This window comes from Monodelphis domestica, chromosome 5 (assembly GCF_027887165.1).
Source record: "Monodelphis domestica isolate mMonDom1 chromosome 5, mMonDom1.pri, whole genome shotgun sequence".
NCBI lineage: Eukaryota > Metazoa > Chordata > Mammalia > Didelphimorphia > Didelphidae > Monodelphis > Monodelphis domestica.
Window position 1 is genome coordinate 79200992 of NC_077231.1, and position 21044 is coordinate 79222035.

General features: G+C 45.1%; 1 protein-coding gene across 2 annotated transcripts in view; it reads right to left on the reverse strand.

Annotated features, from left to right (window-relative positions):
* Positions 1-21044, reverse strand: part of LOC103102607 (uncharacterized protein C3orf20-like) — a 44418-nt gene that overhangs the window by 13313 nt on the left and 10061 nt on the right. For both annotated transcript variants that reach the window (XM_007503230.2, XM_007503229.2), the window contains exon 4: positions 15793-15909. In XM_007503230.2, the coding sequence (XP_007503292.1) occupies positions 15793-15909 (117 nt within the window). The remainder of the gene's footprint in view (positions 1-15792; positions 15910-21044) is intronic.

A 21044-nucleotide genomic window follows, 5' to 3' on the forward strand; every position in this document is an offset into this window, starting at 1 on the left:
CTGAGCTGCCGCCGGGGACAATGGCTTGAACCGTTGCCAGTGGATACCAATCTGTCTTCTTAATCACAAGTGCCCATCAGAGACAGGCCTGGCAGTGAGGAAGAGGCTGCTTCGGAGTCAGGGAGACTTGGGTTCAAGGAGAGCCTCTGGCCCGCGCAGACCTTGGAGCCCTGGACAAGGGTGCTGAGCCCCCCTCCCCCTCCCAGCGCCCCAAGCAAGTCTCTGAGAAGGGGCAGAGCAGTTGTCATCTCCATTCACAGAGGAAACTTTTCACTAGGAGTTCCTCACGCCAGGGACATAAAAGGTCTGGAGAAAGCAAGAAAGAGTACTAATTAACTTTAACTCATTCTATTAAAATTAAAGCTCACCAAACACCAAAGGAAAGGAGAGCCTGGCATTGCTCGGCAACATCATAGGACCCAGCCTCAGTTTCCTCATTTGTAGAGTAAAAGGGAGGGAGGGCTCCACCTCCTCTCAGCTCCCCTCCAGCTGGAAATCTGCGATCCTTTGACTCAAGAGCAAATTATTTGATGAGAAGTTGCAAAAAAGCATCCAGCATGAAATAACAGAACCCGAGTTCAAGCCCTGACTCAGTCCTTGAACAGCTCCCTGATCCTCAGTTTCCTCATCTGTAAAACAGGGAGGCTGAACTGTGGATCCACAATCCCATTTCCTTAGCCTCTGTTCCCTCCTCTGGAGATAACCCTGTTCATGACTTCACTAGACTGTTGTAAGAAAAGAACTGGGTAAGCTTTCAAGACCAACAGAATAGGCGCAGGAGCCTCCATCGCCCACAGTCCTGGGCATTCAAGGACGTGGGGGGGGGGGGCTGGAAGCCCATTCCCTGGTCCCAGAGAAGCCACAGCCCAGACGGCAGCTGGCCAGCATCTGGCCAGGAGCCACTTGGGCTTTGTTTAGAGCTACAAACATGCCTCCGCCACACAAGGCAGCTTCTTGCCTCTGATGGATGCTGGCTGCTTCTGGAAATATTCCAGGAAAATGCCCTGGCCCTCCGACCCCTGCTCAGCTTCCACCGTAGGCATGGCAGGAGGGACGTGTGCGCTGGCCTTTGGAAAAATCAGTCATGGCCCTTTTCCATTTGGGGTCAGCAAAAGCAATTCTATTTTTCTAAAGTTTGGATTTTTTAAAAATCTGATAAAAGTGAGCCCTGTAAGTCAGACAAAATATATTTATGTATCACAAAACACACGAAAATATTCAGGGAAGTAAATTGACTTTTCTCCTGATAGCCTTTCTTTTTATTTTTGGAACCCTTATTTTCTGTCTTGTAACACTCTAAGACAGAAGGGCAAGGGTGAGGCAAACTGGGTTATGTGACTTACCCAGGGTCACACAGCTAGAAAAGGTCTGAGGCCCGATGCTGGGAGATATCTCATAAGGAGGCAAGCCAGGTGGTGCAGTAGATAGAACAGTGGGCCAGGAGTCAGAAGGACCTCAGATCAAATCCAATTATGGATGCTTCCTAGCAGTGTGACCCTGGACAAATCACTTAACCTCTGTCACAGTTTCCTCATCTGTAAAATGGAGACGATAATAATCCACCTAGCAGGGGAAAGAGTGCCAGATATTGTCATGGGAAAAGGATAGAGATAAGGATAAGATTTAAGAGAAGTGGAAGCTTGTCTTTAAGGCACATGCTAGGCACTCTAGAGAAAGGATTTTAGCAGGCAGGGGGCAGAGGAGGAACAGTTTGAAAGGGATAACTTTTCCGGTCCTGAAGGGAAGAGGAAAGGCTGGCTTGCCGGAGCTTGGCTATCTCAGCGTGTCTGTGGAAAAGGGAAAACCCTAAAATCATCGTGAGAGGTTCTCTGTCTGACTGGAGAACCTCTAGCAAAGGATCTGACCTTACCTGTTGTTGTGTTTCTATCCACTTTCCAAAAGGCTTTATCTAAAATGCTGTCAGGTTGGCCTTGACACCCCCTGGATGGACTTGGCCATCCTGAGAGCAATCATAAGGGGATTTGGAGACAGCTTCTGAACTCAGCCAATCCAACTGTGAGGGTCTGAGAGAGGCCGCTGAGCCAGCTCTGGGGGACACATCGGGAGAAATAGGGAGCTGGTGGGTTAGCTGGAAGACCAGAAGACTCCCTCTCCCGAGGGCCACAGATTGTGGTGCGTTGGAGAGCTGGTTCCTTTGGAGCCCGAGACACCTGGTTCTGATCCTCAGTTCATGGGAGAGAAAGTGATTCTGCTTTACTCTCACCGAGGGGGATGGAACCCCCAGAGACCAGGCTGGGCATTTAGGGAGCTCCCCAAGTGGACACTACACCTGCCCACTTGAGTTCTCCTACTAGCCTTCTGGTTGCTTAGCATGGCCTCAGGAAGACTCAACTTCCTCAAGTCCCAATCTGGCCTCAGACGCATGGTGGCTACGTGACCCTGGGCAGGTCACTTAACCTTGTTTGCCTCAGTTACCATCTGTAAAGTGAGCTGGAGAAAGAAATGGCAAACCCCTCCAGTGTCTTTGCCAAGAAAGCCCCAAATGGGGTCAGGAAGAGGCAGCCATGCTTGGAAGCCGACTAAACAACAAAAATAGCCCCCACCTCCCAGGGCTGTTTGAGGATCAAATGAGACCAGGGTGAAGCACTTAGCATAGTACCTGGCATGCAGTAGGTGCTACATTAATGCTAGTTATAATTATAATAATGGCTATTATTATTAAAATGGGGGAAATAATAGCCCTCAACTCCCTGGTTGTCGAGGACCAAATGAGATGATAATTGTAAGACACTTGGCATAATGCCTGTTAATTATTATTATTATTGATATTACTGTATAAAGAATACTTACCTTAAGGAGGGGGAGACCATTTTTGCTGCATAAACCTTATATCTAAATAGCTTTTTTTTTTGGCCTCAGATACTTCCCAGCTGTGTGACCCTGGACAAGTCACTTGACCCCCATTGCCTAGCCCTTCTCACTCTTCTGCCTTGGAGCCAATACACAGTATTGACTCTAAGGCGGAAGGTAAGGATATAAAAATAAAAATAAAATAAACGAATAGCTTTTTTTTTACCTTCCCTGCCATCTTAGAGTCAATACTGCAAATTGGTTCCAAGACAGAAGAGTGGTAAGGGCTAGACAATGGGGGTTAAGTGACTTGCCCAAGGTCACATAGCTAGGAAGTGTCTGAGGTCACATTTGAACCCAGACCTGACTCTCCATTCATTGAACCTCCTCACCTCTCTGGCTTATTATTGTTGAACTGAGTCAAAGAAGAAAGCTGACTAGCCCATGTAGGGACCTGGCTTGATCTTGCTGGCCCCATGCTCTAAGCCAGTCACTATACTTATACACATCACGTCACCCATAAATGGAAGCTCCAAGGGGGCAAGGACCATCTCACCTTCCTCTCCCTAGCACCTAGCACAGCGCCTGGCACGTTGGGGGGAAGGGGGAGATGGCCCAACCAGTATCTGCTGATTAACAATGGCTGCAGCCATCTCTTTAGCCTCTGCTGCCTTTACCCCCTCCCTTCTCCTTCCCTGGAATATTCAAGTCATCTGCCTGCTTCCTTCCAAGCCACCTCGGTATCTGGCCTGGAGCCCCTTCCTATGTCTGCAAAGCTCCTGGGCACGCTGAGCTGTCATCACGACCCCAGGCAGGAGCACAGTGTCTGCCCAACACAGATAAGGCCAGGGGAGAGGGAAGAACATCCAAACATTCCCCTTGCATAGCTAGGACTCCCTTTCTCTTCCATAGACCTCTGTTCACTGGGAACAAACATCTGAAAGCTCCTCAGGGAGCACAGGGAAATTCCCAGCCCAGAGCTGGAAAGGAGCAGGGGATTGTTTAGTCAACCGAGAGGAAGCCTGAGGCACACAGTGTTAGGGCTGCCCTCCCACCCACCAAGAGGCAGCTGGGAGCCCCAGAGAAGAGCACAGCACCTCTGAGGCAAACACTACCCTGGGGCAGAAAACTTGAGAGCTTCACACTGTACTAAGACCTTCAGGGTAGCATACAGAGAGAGAGAAGGAAACAGGCACAGAGAAGACACACAGAGAAAGGAAGGGAGGGAGACAGAGGGAGAGAAAGAGACAGGAGGGGAGACAGAGGCACATAGAGAAAGGAGGTGAGAGAGAGGAGAGAAGACAGACACAAAGGAGGGGAGAGAAACAGGAGAGGAGACAGAGAAAGGAGGGGACAGAGGAGAGGAGACAGAGACAGAGAAAGGAGGGGAGAGACAGAGAGAGGAGAGGAGACAGAGAGAGGAGAGGAGACAGACACATAAAGGAGGGGAGAGAGACAGGACAGGAGACAGAGACAGAGAAAGGAGGGGACAGACAGATAGAGGAGAGGAGACAAAGACATAAAGGAGGGGAGAGAGACAGAGGAGACAGACAGAAAGGAGGGGACAGACAGAGACAGAGGAGAGGAGACAAAGACACAGAAAGGAGGGGAGAGAGAGAAGAGGAGACAAAGACACATAAAGGAGGGGAGAGAGATAGGAGAGGAGACAGAGAAAGGAGGGGACAGAGAGACAGAGGAGACAGAGACACAGAGAAAGGAGGGGAGAGACAGGAGAGGAGACAGAGACAGAGAAAGGAGGGGAGAGAGAGAGAGGAGAGGAGAGGAGACAGACACATAAAGGAGGGGAGAGAGACAGGAGAGGAGACAGAGACAGAGAAAGGAGGGGACAGACAGATAGAGGAGAGGAGACAAAGACATAAAGGAGGGGAGAGAGACAGAGGAGACAGACAGAAAGGAGGGGACAGACAGAGACAGGGGAGAGGAGACAAAGACACAGAAAGGAGGGGAGAGAGAGAAGAGGAGACAAAGACACATAAAGGAGAGGAGAGAGATAGGAGAGGAGACAGAGACAGAGAAAGGAGGGGACAGAGACAGGAGAGGAGACAGAGAAAGGAGGGGAGAGACGGACAGGAGAGGAGACAGCAACACAGAGAAAGGAGGGGAGAGACAGAGAGGAGGAGGAAAGAGGAGGGGGAGGGAGAGGGAGAGAGAAAACAGAAAGGCAGAGAGACTGTGTGTTAACTGAAAAGTGAGCCAGCTTGAAACCCAGAAACATCTTGCCTTTGACACTCACTGGCCTCTGGACAAGTCATTTACCCTCTTAGTGTTCTAGATTAGAGGTGTCAAACACACTCTATGAAGCAACATGTTGCCTTATAACACTACCAGCCTAAAACAGATTAAAATATAATTGGAAGGGAGAGAATTTGGAACTTGAGGAAGCTAGGAGGGGGCATCTGGGTGGCTCAGTGGATAGAGAGGCAGGACTGGGGTTGGGAGGTCCTGGGTTCAAATCTAGCCTCAGATACTTCCTAGCTGTGTGATCCTAGGCAAATCATTTAACCCCCATTGCCTAGCCCTTATTGCTCTTCTGCCTTGGAACCAATACTTAGTATCCATTCAGATAGAACTTGGAAAAAAAAAGGCAACTAGATAGCACCATGGATAGAGCACTAGTCCTGGAGTCAGAGGGTCCTGGTTTCAAATTTGACCTCAGACACTTCCTAGATCACTTCTTGAGCAAGTCACTTAACGTTGATTGCCTAACCCTTACTGCTCTTCTGCAATGGAATAGAAATCTTTTTTTTTTAATTTTATTTAGTCAATTTAGAACATGTTCTTTCCCTCCCCTCCTGCCACCCCCCTCCCATAGCCAAAGAGCAAATCCACTGGGTTTTACATGTGTTATTGATCAAGACCTATTTCCATATTATTGATATTTGCACCAGGTTGATCCTTTAGTCTACATTCCCAGTCACATCCCCATCTACCCATGTGATCAGGCAGTTGTTTTTCTTCTGCATTTCTGCTTCCACAGTTTTTCCTCTGAATGTGGATAGTGTTCTTTCTCATAAATCCCTCTGGATTATGCAGGATCACTGCATTGCCACTAATGGAGAAGTCTGTTACATCTGATTGTACCACAATGTATCAGTCTCTGTGTACAATGTTCTCCTGGTTCTGCTCCTCTCACTCTGCATCACTTCCTGGAGGTTGTTTCAGTCTCCATGGAATTCCTCCACTTTATTGTTCCTTTTAGCACAATAGTATTCCATCACCAACATATACCACAATTTGTTCAGCCATTCCCCAATAGAAGGGCATCCCGCCATTTTCCAATTTTTTGCCACCACAAAGAGCACAGCTATGAATATGGAATATCAATCTTAATATCAATTCTAAGATTGAAGATGAGGGCTTTAAAAAGAGTTAAAATAAATCCAGTATAATTGTATATATTTTAAAAATATAATTGGGAAATAGTGAGCAAAATAATAAAAATGTAACAAAACATAACTAATGTTATTATGGGCTAATCTGCAGCTTTAGATGTCATTAGGAATTGTTTAGCTACCCTCCTTTCACCACTACCTTAGACAGCTCTGAGACTCTAAATGGCAGAGCCCAGGCTAATGGGACTGAGTGGGAGTTCCCTTCCCAGAAGGTCCTTGCACAAGTAAAATCACAAGATCTAAACACAAATAAACACAATTTATTTATATGATTATTCAAGGACTTGTAATTTTGTCAAGTTGGGGACTATTTGGCATGGGAAATCCCCCTAAACCCTCCTCCAATTTAACAGAGATCAAGGAGTTGGTGAGACTTAGAGAGCCTCAGACAGTGATTTACCCAAGGTCTCCCCCAAAGCAGCAACTGAGAGCTGGGTGCCATTATTATCACTATGCTATCGATGGAGAAACTGAAGCAGGCAGAATTTAAGTGACTTGCCCATGGTCACACAAAACAACTATCATGTAGATGTCATTTTTATCCCCATGTTATTGAGGAGGAAACTGAGGCAGGCAGAAGTTAAGTGAATCGCACAGTCATACAAAACAACTGCAGTGTAGATGCTATTATTATCCCCATCTGATCTATGAGGAAACTGAGGCAAAGAAAAGTTAAGTGACTTGCCCAGGGTCACCTAAAGTAGCAGCTCAGAAGGAGGTGCCATTATTATCCCCATTTTATTGATAAAGCAGTCATAAACTAGGTGATTTGACCAGGTCACATAGCTAGTGAGTATCTGAGGCTGGATTTGAGCTCAAGGCTTCCTGACTCCAAGTCCATCCACTGTATCACCACTATGCCTAAAAAGCACACTCTTTTCCTAACTTAAAACTGCCCTTTTTAGAGTTCTTCTCAGCTCCAGCTATTCTGACTTGATTTTAGCCAAGTGCCAGTGCCAGACCAGATAAGCGCTGCCTTTCCTGCTAGTGGTGTTACACTCAGTCTGGAATTAACTTGGCCTTCAGGAAACAATTCCCTCCTAGAGCAATAATAATATCAATAATCCCTCTTCTCTGCCCCCACCCCTACCCCATCCTTTAAAGTGAAATCACCTAGTGAGGGACCTTGCAGGCTCAGCACCCTATTTAAAGGGGCCAGAGTCATTGGGATACCCAGTCAGCAGAGATGCAAGTCTGACCTGCTAAGTAGAAATGGATGGATTTCTTTTTTGTTTTCTTTTTTTTTTATAAAACCCTTACCTTCCGTCTTGGAGTCAATACTGTGTATTGGCTCCAAGGCAGAAGAGTGGTAAGGGCGAGGCAATGGGGGTCAAGTGACTTGCCCAGAGTCACACAGCTGGGAAGTGTCTGGGGCCAAATTTGAACCTAGGACCTCCCGTCTCTAGGCCTGGCTCTCAATCCACTGAGCTACCCAGCTGACCCCAATGGATTTCTTCAGGGCATTCCTTTGGGGCATCCCAGTTCCTAGGAGAGGCCACCAGACTTATATAGAAAATATACATTATATATAATATATAATTATTTATATATTAGTATAAATTATATATCATAATCTAAATATATGGTACACAATTAAAATTATATATAAAATATAAATTACACAATGTAAAATTATTTATATATTCTATTCTATATTATTAAAATGATATATAAAATATAAATTATATAATAAAATAAAAATAAAATATTTTTTAAATTGTTTTTAGTTTTATCTTTATTTTTTCCAGTAACAAATTTCTACATAAGCTTTCCAAGGTTCCATGATTCATGGTTTTTCCCTCCCCCTCCCGGAGTGCAAAGCAATTCCGCTGGGTCTTACATGTATTATGGAGAGGGGAATTTCTAAGGAGGCATCCAGATTGCAATCCCAGGGCTGCAGTTTCCAAGCCACTTAATTAGCCCAGGGGTAGATGGGAAGCTCCTTGAGGGCAGGGGCATTCTCCTCTTTGCTTTGGATCCTCAGGATCTAGCTGGCAGTGACTTGTGTATCATTGGGGCTTGATCGGTTTCTGTTGTTTTTATTGTCGAACCTCAGTTCCCTCATCTATAGAATGGGGATAATACCTGCTCACCTCCTTGGGGTCTGAAGGCCACGTGAGACAAGCATGGCAAAGCGTACTTTGCAAACTGGAAAAAGAGAGAGGGGCTCAGAGCGTTGCCTAGAGGAAAATGCTTTCTATTTACTTTGTCAAGAGGATGCAAATGTTCCCGTTTGGTAACCGGAAGGGATAAACAAATGAGCGCCCCACAGCAATTCCCCTTACTAACAGTTCCCATTTTTATTCTTCCTGGCGGCCATCTATTCTGTAGCCAGCTTGTATGTGTCCAGTTGTTCTATATCATTGCGCCCCCTCCCCCCATTAGACTGCCGGCTTCTAGAGGGCAGGTCACTTAACCTTTCTGGGTGCCCCCTGTGCTTAGCACACTGCCTGGCACAGAGTAGGTGCTTTAGTAAACGTGTATCTAACGAATGACAAGTTTTAACGAATGCGGCAAGTAGTTCAAACATTCATTATTTGTCCCGTGTTACAGATGGAGAAACTGAGTCTCAGTGGCACGTTTATGACCATACAGTTGCTACAAATGGGAATTGGACTTTGAACCCCGGCCCGATTTTTCTTCTTCTCCCAAAGACCGTCCTAGCTTCATTAGCCGCCGTCACTCAATACACCTCCAAGTAATTGGGGCCAGAGCCATCCCGCCAGTTGTCGCAAGGGGATAAGCGGAAACTAAACGGGCCGATGACGGCCTCCGCTTCTTTTCCCAATAGAGAGCGGGGCTCCGAATACAAGAAATCATAACAGTGTGGGCTCCCCCGAGGCAGCGTGGCAAGGTCATCCCCCTAGTCAATGCCAATGGGGATCTCCCCCCACTGGAGGAGGCGTCCATCAGCCTCCGCCAGGGTCACAGCTGACGCTTCTAGGGCACGCCGACGGTGCCGATTATCTGGCGTGGGCTCGGAGAGGTAGGTAGCGCTTACAGGTAGGACTGGCCCTTTTCGGTAGAGGAGGAAGCCGGGGCTGCGGCTCGAGCACGACACTCGGAGTCGGGAAAATCTGGGTTCAAAGCTGGCTTCGGACACTTCCTAGCTACGTGACCCTGGGCACCTCGATTGCCTAGCTTCCGCCTCTCTTCTGGCTTAGAGGGTAAAGGAAAGGGGAAACTGAGGCGAGCCAAAGGGAAATAGCTCGGCCAGACTCTCTCACTCACACAGCTGCCAAATGGCGGAGGCAGGCTGGCCAGGAACTTTGTCGTCGTCCTCCGTACTGCCAATAGACCAAGCCTAGGTTTGTAATGTTTCCAGGTTCATCCCAATAATCTGCACAATTAAACGCAGACGCACCATCTTTTTCGAAGCCGCGGGCTCCCTGCCGAAGGGTAAACTGCCCCCAGGGCGTGGAGCGCCTTTTCCAAGTCTCAGCCCACAGGCAGTTTTGAGGCAGCCGAGGTGTGCCTGGCACGGTGCTAGGCACTAAGAGACACAGAAAGGCAGAAGACAGCCTTGCTCTCCGGGAGCTCACAGCCTGATGGAAGAGACACCTCGTGAACAGCTCTGCACAAAGAACATGCCCAGGGTAAACTGGAGACAACCAATAGAGGGAGGGCATGAAGAGACTTGGAGAAAGGCTCCCCTTAAAGGGGGGGGGCGATTTTTTTAACCTTTATCTTCTCTTAGAAGTGTTGGTTCCAAGGCAGAAGAGCAATAAGGGCTAGGCGATGCGAGTTCAGTGACTTGCCCAGGGTCACACACCTAGGCAGTTCCAGAGGTCAAATTTGAACCCAGGACCTTCCAACTTTAGTACAGACCAGCACTCTATCCACTCTACTAACCTAACTGCCCCCTAGAAAATAGAATTTTAGCTGGAATTTGCTGAGAGGCAGAGATGAGGAAGGAGAACATTCCAGGTACCCGGACAGACAGGAAAAATGCCCATTTTCATTTTGTTTTCACAATATTCCCTTTTCCTCCTCAGTTTCTTTTTCCTTCTTTTTTTTAACCCCCAACTCTCTTAGAATAGATACTAAGCATTGGTTCCAAGGCAGAAGAGCAGTAAGGGCTAGGCAATGGGGGCTAAGTGACTTGTCCAGGGTCACACAGCTAGAAAGTGTCTGAGGTCAAATTTGAACTCAGGAGATCCTATCTCAGGCCTGGCTCTCAGTCCACTGAACCACCCAGCTGCCTCTTTTCTTTAACTTTAAAAGGAAGCATAATAATAGTGAATAGTGAGCTAGCATGAGTCTGGAAGACCCAAGTTCAAGTCCTTCCTTCCTCACCCCTCCCACCTTTAACACATACAGACTGACTAACTCTGGGCAAAATCACTTACCATCTCTCAGTGCCCTGGCAACAACTTAAGACTCCAAGTTGCCAAGCAGGTGAGGACCTGTACTGGTCCAGAGGGCGTTTCCTCATCTGAGAACTAGTTCCTTGTACAGTGATTACAGCATAGGTTCCAGTCTTCCTTTCTATCTTTTGCTTTAATTGAATAATTTGAAAAAAGGCAGGCAAAGAAGAGTTTGGTTGACAGCAGCTTTGGGGTCCCTCTATGGACCTCAGTTTTCTCATCTTCAAGTCTAACACCTGTGAGCCAATTAGCCTTCCCTTCTTTGGACCTCAGTTAGCTTGTGACCCAATTGTCCTTCCTCTCTTTAGACCTCAGTTTCCTCAAATGTCAAATGCTGGACTCTTATCTCTAAGGACCTTTCCAGGTCTAAAGCTTGTGACCCAATTGTCCTTCCTCCCTTTAGACCTCAGTTTCCTCAAATGTCAAATGCTGGACTCTTATCTCTAAGGACCTTTCCAGGTCTAAAGCCTGTGACCCAACTGTCCTTCCTCCCTTTAGACCTCAGTTTCCTCAAATGTCAAATGCTGGACTCTTATCTCTAAGGACCTTTCCAGGTCTAAAGCCTGTGACCCAATTGTCCTTCCTCCCTTTAGACCTCAGTTTCCTCAAATGTCAAATGCTGGACTCTTATCTCTAAGGACCTTTCCAGGTCTAAAGCCTGTGACCCAATTGTCCTTCCTCCCTTTAGACCTCAGTTTCCTCAAATGTCAAATGTCAGTCTCTTTATCTAGAAGGGTCTTCCAGTTCTAAAACTTGTGACCCAATTGTCCTTCCTCAGATATAAAACAATATTTTTTATTCTAAGTCCCTTTCCACCCTTGATGGGCTGAATAATAATGCCTCAGGTCCCTGCTCTGTCCCAGGAAACCTATCTTGATGAGTTAACATTTAGCACAACTGATCCCTTAGTTGGGACAGAGGCTGTGTTTTCCCTCTGAAGATGAAGAAAAAGTGGGCCTGCCCTCTTCCCCAGCCCTACACTTGGCAAAGAAAGGCTGAGCCGCTCCTGGAGTCCCAAAGAAGGCCATCCTGCTTTATTGCCTTTTAGGGACAGCTTCTGCTACAGAGACCCACTCATTTCAAGTGAATCAACAGTGTCACCCAGTGGACACACAGCCACATGGACCATTGACATGGAGTTTATGGAAGGGAAGCTTGCTTTGACTGTATGATTCATGGAGCACAGCTGAAGAGCTATGCTGAGACCCGATTGGCCACCATTTTAAAGAAGACCCTGAGGTCCAAGAAGGCGTAAGACAGGATTCAAGGTTTTGGTTTGTTGTGTGTTTTTTAAAGGTTGATTTCAACATTTCAGCAAACTGACACACCTTTAAGTCAAGTCTGTGCCAGGCATTCTGCCAAACCGAGGAGCCAACCAATGCCAGTTCCAAGGCTCAAGGAGCTCACAGGCTAATGGAAGCTTCTCACAGCTTTGGGCCAGATGCAGAATTTAGGCAAGATGGCATCCTTGCCCTCCCGGAATTTACAGGTTGGTAGAAGGATAAGATCAAAGCTCATAAAAACATTGATTTAACGAAATAATAACTAATGTATTTCTTGGTTCAGATCATTCCTTCTGCATGAGCCCTCTTCCAGTCCCCTCACCCCATGCAGAGTTTACATGTTGACTTCCCCTTTTGAACATGATCCGCTTGAAGGCAGAGATTGTCTTCTGCCTTTCTCTGTATACCCAGCATTTTGCACAGTGCCTAACACATAGTAGGCACTTTATAAATACGTGTTGATTTAACCTTGAAATATTTCAGTTGATCTTCACAACTGTGACATAGATGAAGTTATTATTCCCATTTTCCATATGAGGAAACTGAGGCTGGGAAAGATTCAGGATCATATGGCTAATAAGTATGTGAATCAGGACTTGAATTCAGGTCTTCCTGCCTCTGCCTCCAAGTTTATGACACCAAACGATATCGCTAGATCCAGAATTGAAAGGGACATTAGGGGTTATCTTGCCCAACATTCTCATTTTACAGATGAAGAAACTGAGGTCAGGAGAGAAGTGACTTTCCCGTAGGTCATACAGGGGATAAGTAGCTGACTCCAGTCTGAGGACTCTTCCCACCAAAAGGTCTAAATTCTCTTGGTCTCTGCCAGTGTGGCAATCAGTCAATCAATCAATCAACATTTATTAGTATTTGCAGGGCTTAGCCTAGGACATGGCACATTCCAAGTATAATAAAGGCTTTCTAATGAAGTAGCTGGGGGGCTCACTGGATAGGGAGCCAGACCTGGAGTCAGGAGGACCTGAATTCTAATCTGGCCTCAGTCACTTGCTCGCTGTGTGACCCTGGGCAAGTCACTTAACCCAACTGTCCAGCCCTTACCCGTCTTGTCTTAGAGCCGTTACCGGGAGAGAAAGTTAGGGTTTTTCAAACCCCAAGAAGAATGCTCCCTGTGATTCGTTGACTCAGAGAATATAGTTGGCTAAACGTTGTCAGAAGGTTAGAATAACGTCACCACCAACCAAGAATAATAATATCTCACGGCTGGCACCATGCAGAAACCAGTATAGAGATCTGCTAACCCGGCAGCCCCACTCTGGGAATAGGAATGGAATGAATTCCACTGCTGATCTGAGAAAGGGTCCGATGATATGACTGACTAGAGCCTCCTCACCACACCGCTGACTCCCCAATTCCAAAATGACCCTCCCTGGCCACAGGAGGAGGAAGAGATGAGCAATGATTAATCACCTACTGCAAGCATGCCAAGCCCATTACAAATATTATCTCATTCAGTCCTCACAATACATCTGAGAGGTAGGTGCTATCCTTATCCCCATTTTATGGCTGGTGTAATGTTGTGGGGGAGAGATGGGAAAAGTCTGCAGCAGATGGACATTCTATTTGGAATGGTGACTGGGAAGGACAGTTGAAGAGGAAGAGCCAAACTGAACAAACCTGCTCTCTTGCCCTTGGGACAGAAAGGAGGAAGGACAGAAAGTCCTGCTCTCTGGGTTCTTCCCACAATGCTCCAGTGGCTGAATCTTCAAACCTGTTGGCCATTTCCCCAAATCCAAATTCTATTCCACCGTCCTCCAATTTAGGAATTGTTTTCGGATTAGGGAAACCCCAAACCCTCTCTCCCCTCAACTTCTTTACCTTTCCCTTCTCCCAAATAAACCCCCTTACTTAGGCTTAGAAAGGAGAGAGAGCTTTGTTTGATATACCAAGAGATTCACTTTGAGCTGACAGTGCTCCCAACAGAAGAATCAGCTAAGGGGGGAAGGGAGGAGGGAGGAGTTTGGCAGATCTGATCTTGAAATTATCATCTCCCTCTTAAAATAATCCCCTAATATAGTGGGGTAAATGGAGGTTAAATGGCCAGGCTAAACAATTAGATGTCTGAGGCTAGATTTGAATTCAGGTCTTTCTAGTTTCTATCTTAGTACTCTATCCACCTCACTACCTCTAGAATATAAATTTCCTTTTAAAAAAATTTATTAATTTTTTAAATATTTGTTCATGGCTATATGATCCATATTGTCTCCCTCCCCTCTTCTCTCCCCCTCCCCAGAGCTGATAAGCAATTCCACTAGTTCATACATTTATTATCACTCACAACCTTTTTGTTTTTGTTTTTTTTAAACCCTGTGTATTGGTTCTTTTTTTTTTTAAACCCTTACCTTCCATCTTGGAATCAATACTATGTATTGGTTCCAAGTTAGAAGAGTGGTAAGGGCTAGGCAATTCACAGGGGTTAAGTGACTTGCCCAGGATCACACTGCTAGGAGGTATCTGAGGCCAGATTTGAACCCAGGACTCTCCCATCTCTGGGCCTGACTCTCCATCCACTGAGCAACCCAGCTGCCCCCCCCCCAAGTATTGGTTCTAAGGCAGAAGAATGAGAAGGATTAGGCAGTGGGGGTTAAGTGACTTGTCCAGGGTCACACAGCTAGTATGAATCTGAGGCTGGTTTTGAGTTCAGGTCTTCCTGACTCCAGGACCTGTTCTCTATCCAGTGTGCCACCTTGGGACCCCATTCTAACCCTAGACAACCAATATGCAGTGTTGTAGATAGCCATGATTATGTCCTAAAACCCATCTCAGAGAGGAGCAACAGAAGAAGCAATCGCTTGACCCCTTGCTTCTGCTCCTTCCATACAATGATGGGAAGCTCAGTTTTCCTGGGATAGTGGTGGACCATGTTCTAGATTCTCTATATGTCTTCTATAATATTAAAAAAAGAAAGTACTGTTGGACAGAGAGCCAGGGCTGGAGCTGGGAGGACCTGCCTTCAAATCAGCCTCAGACATGTCCTGGCTGTGTGACCCTGGGCAAGTCCCTTAACTCTCATTGCCTAGCCCTCACTGCTCTTCTGCCCCAGAAGGAATACTTAGTAGTAGTATCCATTACTTTAGTATTATGAAGTATCCATTCTTAGAGAGAGGGTAAGGGTTTTATTGTCACATAATTGGGCAAAATAGCTCCTAATAATTGCCTTAATTTCCACTTCCTTAGAGTGGAATTGTGCTTTTCAATTTTGATACTGGTCATTTGATTCTCTTCTTTCTTTTTTTTAAATGAATTTAACCAATACTTTGCCTATTTTATTTCTTTTTTCAAAGAACCAGCTTCTAATCTTATTTATTTTGGCTCCTCCTTAACAAAGATAATGAATTGGTATTGAAATAAAAATGGATAGATGAGGCAGATTTAACTAACAACAAAAAAGCTAGTGCTTAGATTAGGTCAATAGTTCTTGTACTTTCTATTTTATAAGGGAAGGATTTTTAAAATTTTTTCTTTTTTCTTTTTTTCCATGGTTCCATGATTCTTGTTGTCTCCCTCCCCTCATCCTTCCCCACTTCCAGAGCTGACAAGCAATTCCACTGGGTTACATATATATATATATATATATATAAACATAAACTCAATTCCATATTATTCATTTTTGCAAAAGAGCAATCCTTTAAAACCAAACCCCCCAATCCCATTCCCATATAACAAGTGATCGATCGTATTTTTTCTTCTTCTGGACTTCCGCTCCCACAGTTCTTTCTCTGGGTGTGGAGAGCGTTCTTTCTTTCTCCCAAGTCTCTCAGGATTGTCCTGGGTCAGCGCATTGCTGCTAATAGCAAAGTCAAAAGGTAAGGGTTTTTAAAAAGCAAAGGAAGGACTCCTTTGGCACAGGAATACATTTGCTGTCCAAGTAAAATAGAGAAGTCTAAGACTACCTACCAAGAACATGCCTGGGGCCACATTGTGCCTGAAGACCAAGAGAGAACCAGCATGATCAGTGAATTCATCTGAAGTGCTGATATTGTACTTGAGCAAGCGGAAGGAATCCAGGCGGCCCTGTGGAAGGCAACGAATGCTAACATATTAAAAACATGGACACTCTCTCTTTCTATATCCTAGCACATTCTATTCCCCAGTGTGGTAAGTGCTATAAAGTAAATGGACCAAATACCTATGTTAAATAGAGGACCACTGATTTAACATTAGTAGAGATCTTAGAGGTCATCAGGGTCAACCTCCTTATTTTACAGATGAAGAAACTGAGGTACAGAGTGGTTGAGTACCTTGCCTGGGTTTTTGTTATTGTTTGGTTGTTTCAGTCATGTCTGACTCTTTGTGATCCCCTTCTGGGGATTTTCTCTGCAGAGATGCTGGAGTGGTTTGTTATTTCTTTCTCCAGTTCATTTGACAGATGAGGAAACTGAGGCAAAGTTAAGTGACTTGCCCAAGGCCACACAGCTAGTAAGTATTTGAGGCTGTATTTGAATTCAGGTTTTCCTGACATTAGGCCCTAATTCTATCCAGGGCATCCCACCGCAATCACTATCTGAGGTAGGATTGGAACTCAGGTTTTCCCAACTCTAAATCCAAAGCTCTATTTTTTTCTTTTCTTTTTTATAATATTTTATATTTATATTTATATTTTATTTGATCATTTCCAAGCATTATTCATTATTCATTAAAGACAAAGATCATTTTCCTTTCCTCCCTCCCCTACCCCCCATAGTCGACGCGTGATTCCACTGGGTATCACATGTGTTCTTGATTTGAACCCATTGCTATGTTGTTAGTATTTGCATTAGAGTGTTCGTTTAGAGTCTCTCCTCTGTCATGTCCCCTCAACCGATGTAGTCAGGCAGTTGCTTTTCCTCAGTGTTTTTACTTCCACAGTTTGTCCTCTGCTTATGAATAGTGTTTTTTCTCCTGGATCCCAGCAGATTGTTCAGGGACATTACACCGCCCCTAATGGAGAAGTCCATTACGTTCGATTGTACCACACTGTATCAGTCTCTGTGTATAATGATTTCCTGGTTCTGCTCCTTTCGCTCTGCATCACTTCCTGCAGGTTGTTCCAGTCTCCATGGAATTCCTCCAGTTCATTATTCCTTTTAGCACAATAGTATTCCGTCACCAACATATACCACACTTTGTTCAGCCATTCCCCAATTGATGGACATCCCCTCATTTTCCAATTTTTGGCCACCACAAAGAGCGCAGCTATGAATATTCTTGTACAAGTCTTTTTCTCCATTATCTCTTTGGGGTACAGACCCAATCAAAGCTCTATCTATTATCTCACGTGGTCCCTAGGATAACTGACAAGATTAAAAATTAAAATACAATCATCTGTTTCCTCTAAAAGGCATATTTCAAACCAAAAGACATAAAAGGACAAAAAATTAGGGGAAGATCAATGAATGCCAGTAAAATTAGAGTAAATCATCCTAGGGGCAGTGAGGTGGCACCAAAGGGCACAGAACACCAACCCTGGTGAGAGAAAACCCTATCTTCCTGAGTTCAGATCTAGTCTCTGACAGTTACAAGCTGTATGATCCTGGGCAAGTCACTTAACCCTATTTGCCTCTGTTTCCTCATCTGTAAAATGCACTGGAGAAGGAAGTGGCAAACCAGTTCATCATTTTTGCCAAGAAAACCCCAAATGAGGTCACTGAGGAGTCAGCCACAACTGAACAACCACTATTATCCAAATCTGTAACTAGGGCTGGGTGATCAGAGCTTTACTCCAAGGTGCTGAAATTCAGAAGACGCTATCATTCTCTGCCAGCAGTATGGAACGAACCAGACTTGGCTCCTATAACTTGAAACTAAAAATGGTTAGAGGCAGAATTAGCTAATAACAACAACAATAAAAGCCAGAGTTTAGACAGCACCTACTATGTGCTAGCTTTACAACAACCCTAGGAGCTAAGTACTGTTATCCCCATTTTACAGACAAAGAAACGGAGAGAAACAAGCTAAGTAGTTTGCCTCCTTTCTCCTCATGGCAGCACCCCAAGAACATGCCTCTTCCGGCTGCCCTGCTCCCCGCTTTCCTACCAAGCGCTCTCCTTCTGCGGGGTTCATGGTCTCTAGAGGCTCCTCTCTTCCACCCTAAGGCTACCCACTCTTCCCCCTTCCCAGTCGCATCTGTCTCAAAGGGTTCATTGGATGACACAAACCCCCGCGGTCTGCTCTGGGCGGGTTTCGGAACTTCTCGCTCCAGGAGAGAGAATTGCTGGCTCTCGCCGCAGCACTTAACCGTATGAAATTGGATTTCAGAGTAAATGCAGGAAGAGCCCTTTCCACTTCCCCATGCTGCCTCTCGGGAAAACCTAACAAGCTTGTTTATACCTAACGACAGGGCAGCCCCATACATGAACGCGAGGCGACAAGAAATAAATCATAATACACGGCTGGGAGAGGACACCTCTCCGCCAGCAAAGCTGAACAGACTTCCACCATCAGGACGAAGAATTAGCAAAAAAAAAAAAAAAAAAAGCGCCCAATACTGAAAGCTAGGTGGCGCCAGAGTGCACAGAATGCCAACCGGGGAGTCGGGAAGACTTGCCTTTTCTAAGTTCAAATCTAGCCTCAGACACTTGCTGGCTGGGTGATCCTGGGAAAGTGACAACCCCAATTGACTTCTGGGAAGGAAGGAAGGAAGGAAGGAAGGAAGGAAGGAAGGAAGGAAGGAAGGAAGGAAGGAAGGAAGGAAGGAAGGAAGGAAGGAAGGAAGGAAGAAAGGAAGGAAGGAAGGAAGGAAGGAAGGAAGGAAGGAAGGAAGGAAGGAAGGAAGGAAGGAAGGAAGGAAGGAAGGAAGGAAGGAAGAGAGGGAGGGAGGGAGGGAGGGACGGAGGGACGGAGGGACGGAGGGACGGAGGGACTCCTAAACCTGCAAAAAGAGCATAAAGGAGGCTGGCCTCAGACACTTCCCAGCTGTGTGACCCTGGACAAGTCACTTGACCCCCATTGCCTAGCCCTTACCACTCTTCTACCTTGGAGCCAATACACAGTATTGACTCCCAAGATGGAAGGTAAGGTTTTTAGAAGTTAAAAAAAAAGCATAAAAACCATAGGTCTATTTCTTTTGCAGACAGTCATAAAAATGTGATATAAAATCTTAGCAAAGAGAATACAACAACATATGGAAATGATTATCTACCACGACTACATAGAGTTTCTCCTTGGAATGAAAGGAATAAATATCATTCATTTAACAACTAAAGTGTCTACTCCCAACAAAAGCACCAGGTAGAATAGTCCACAGGGCATCCATATGGCACCATGGACACAGTGCCAAGCCTAGAGTCAGAAACACTTGAGTTCAAATCTAACCTCAGAGAATTGCTAGCTGTGTGACCCTGGGCAAGTCATTTAACCCTGTCTGCTTCCATATCCTTATCTGTAAAATGATCTAGATAAGGAAATGACAAACCACTCAGGTATCTTTGCCAAGAAAACTCCCAAAGAGTTAGACACATAAAATGACTCAACAACCATAACAACATAATAATCCATAATATTAACGGGGAGAAAAAAAAAGTTACCATGTAATTAGCTCAATAAAAGTAATGAAATTACATGATTTTAAAGGCTAAATAACAGCCAAGAGATTATGAAGAAAATGTGTTTTTCCCATATCTACTATGCAGGAAGAATTACTTTGAAAAAAGCCTGAACAGTAGTTGCAGTTTATGTCTGTGTGACTTTGAACTTCTCTGGGCCCAAGTGTTCTTACTTCCAAAATAAAAGGGGCTAAAAAACTATATATGCTGCCTCCATGATCCCTTCAATCTTTTCCCTCCTGTGATTCTTCATTGATGCAATGGGGACAGTGCTAGATTTGGGGTTTGAGGATATTGGTTCAAATCTCAACTCTGTTCTCTATTCATTCAACAAAAGCATTTAGTAAATACTTACTATGGACCACTAGATAACTGTGGGCCAGTAACAGAACAGTCCTTGCCCTTAAAGGAGTTCACATTCTATTGGAGGGAAGCAACCTAAAACATTCAAAACAATGGCAGCACAAAGCAATGTCTACAAGGAAGTCACTAGCAACTGAGGGTATCAGGAGGGGCTTCCTGTGGGAGGTGGCCCTTGAGCTGAGCTTTGAAGGAAGTGAGAGATTCTCCCAGATTGGAGAAGAGGAGGAAGTGCCTTTCAGGCAAAGGGGCTGGACAGCCAGTGCAAAGTCACAGAGATGGGAAGTGGAATGTCATGCACTAGAAACAAGTCACTTGGCCAGCAGGTAGAATTCATTTTGCAATGCCTTGATATACATGCATCTATGCATGTGAGAAAGAATAATGAGAAATAAATCTGGAAAAATGCAGAGAGGAAAGCTGAAAGAAGTTCAGAAAGGGGTACACGTAAGCAGGGAGATTTCTTCCCTACTGTGTTCAATTTAATATACCCTAATAGACCCTTTATTATGATTATTTTAAATTCTTACCTTCTGATTTAGTATCATTTCTAAGACAGAAGACTGGTAAATGCTAGGCAATTGGGGTTAAGTGACTTGTCCTGAATCAAACAGCTAAGCAGTGTCGGGTCACATTTGAACCCAGGTCCCCTTGAAGCTGGGCCTGGTGCTCTAATCACTGTGCTACATAGCTGTCCATTAATATACCCTTTTAAAACAGTAAAGGGTATGTTACCTGTTGGTAACTGAAGTACAGTTTCAGAAACAACCAATCATCTTTGGGGTTTTCTTTCTTTGTTGAAATGCTCATCGTTGTTAATATTTGATCAACCATTCAAATTTTTTAAAAGTCAGACATAAGCTTAGAAAATAGGCTGTCTCGAGACTGAGAACAGCTTCAAAAGCCAGACAGAGGAATTTAGGCAAGAAAGAAACAGTGGAGGAGTTTCTTGTGCAGGGGACTGACATGGTCAGATCTGGGCTTTAGAAATATCTGTTGAATAGCTGTGTAGCAGATGGGCTGGGGCAGAAGGGAACTGAGTCCATAGCAGATCTTTTTTTATAAGCCAGATTGCTAGGATACAGGGAGAAATTTATGTGATGTAAATGCAAGAGAGAGTAACAAAAGCTTTGGCGGGTTATTTTTAAGAAAGACTATTGCATTTAATAGCCCTGGCACAGTGGATAGAATACTGAACTTGGAATCAGAAAGATTCATCTTCATGAGTTCCAGTCTAGCCTCAGACACTTAACCAGCATATGATCA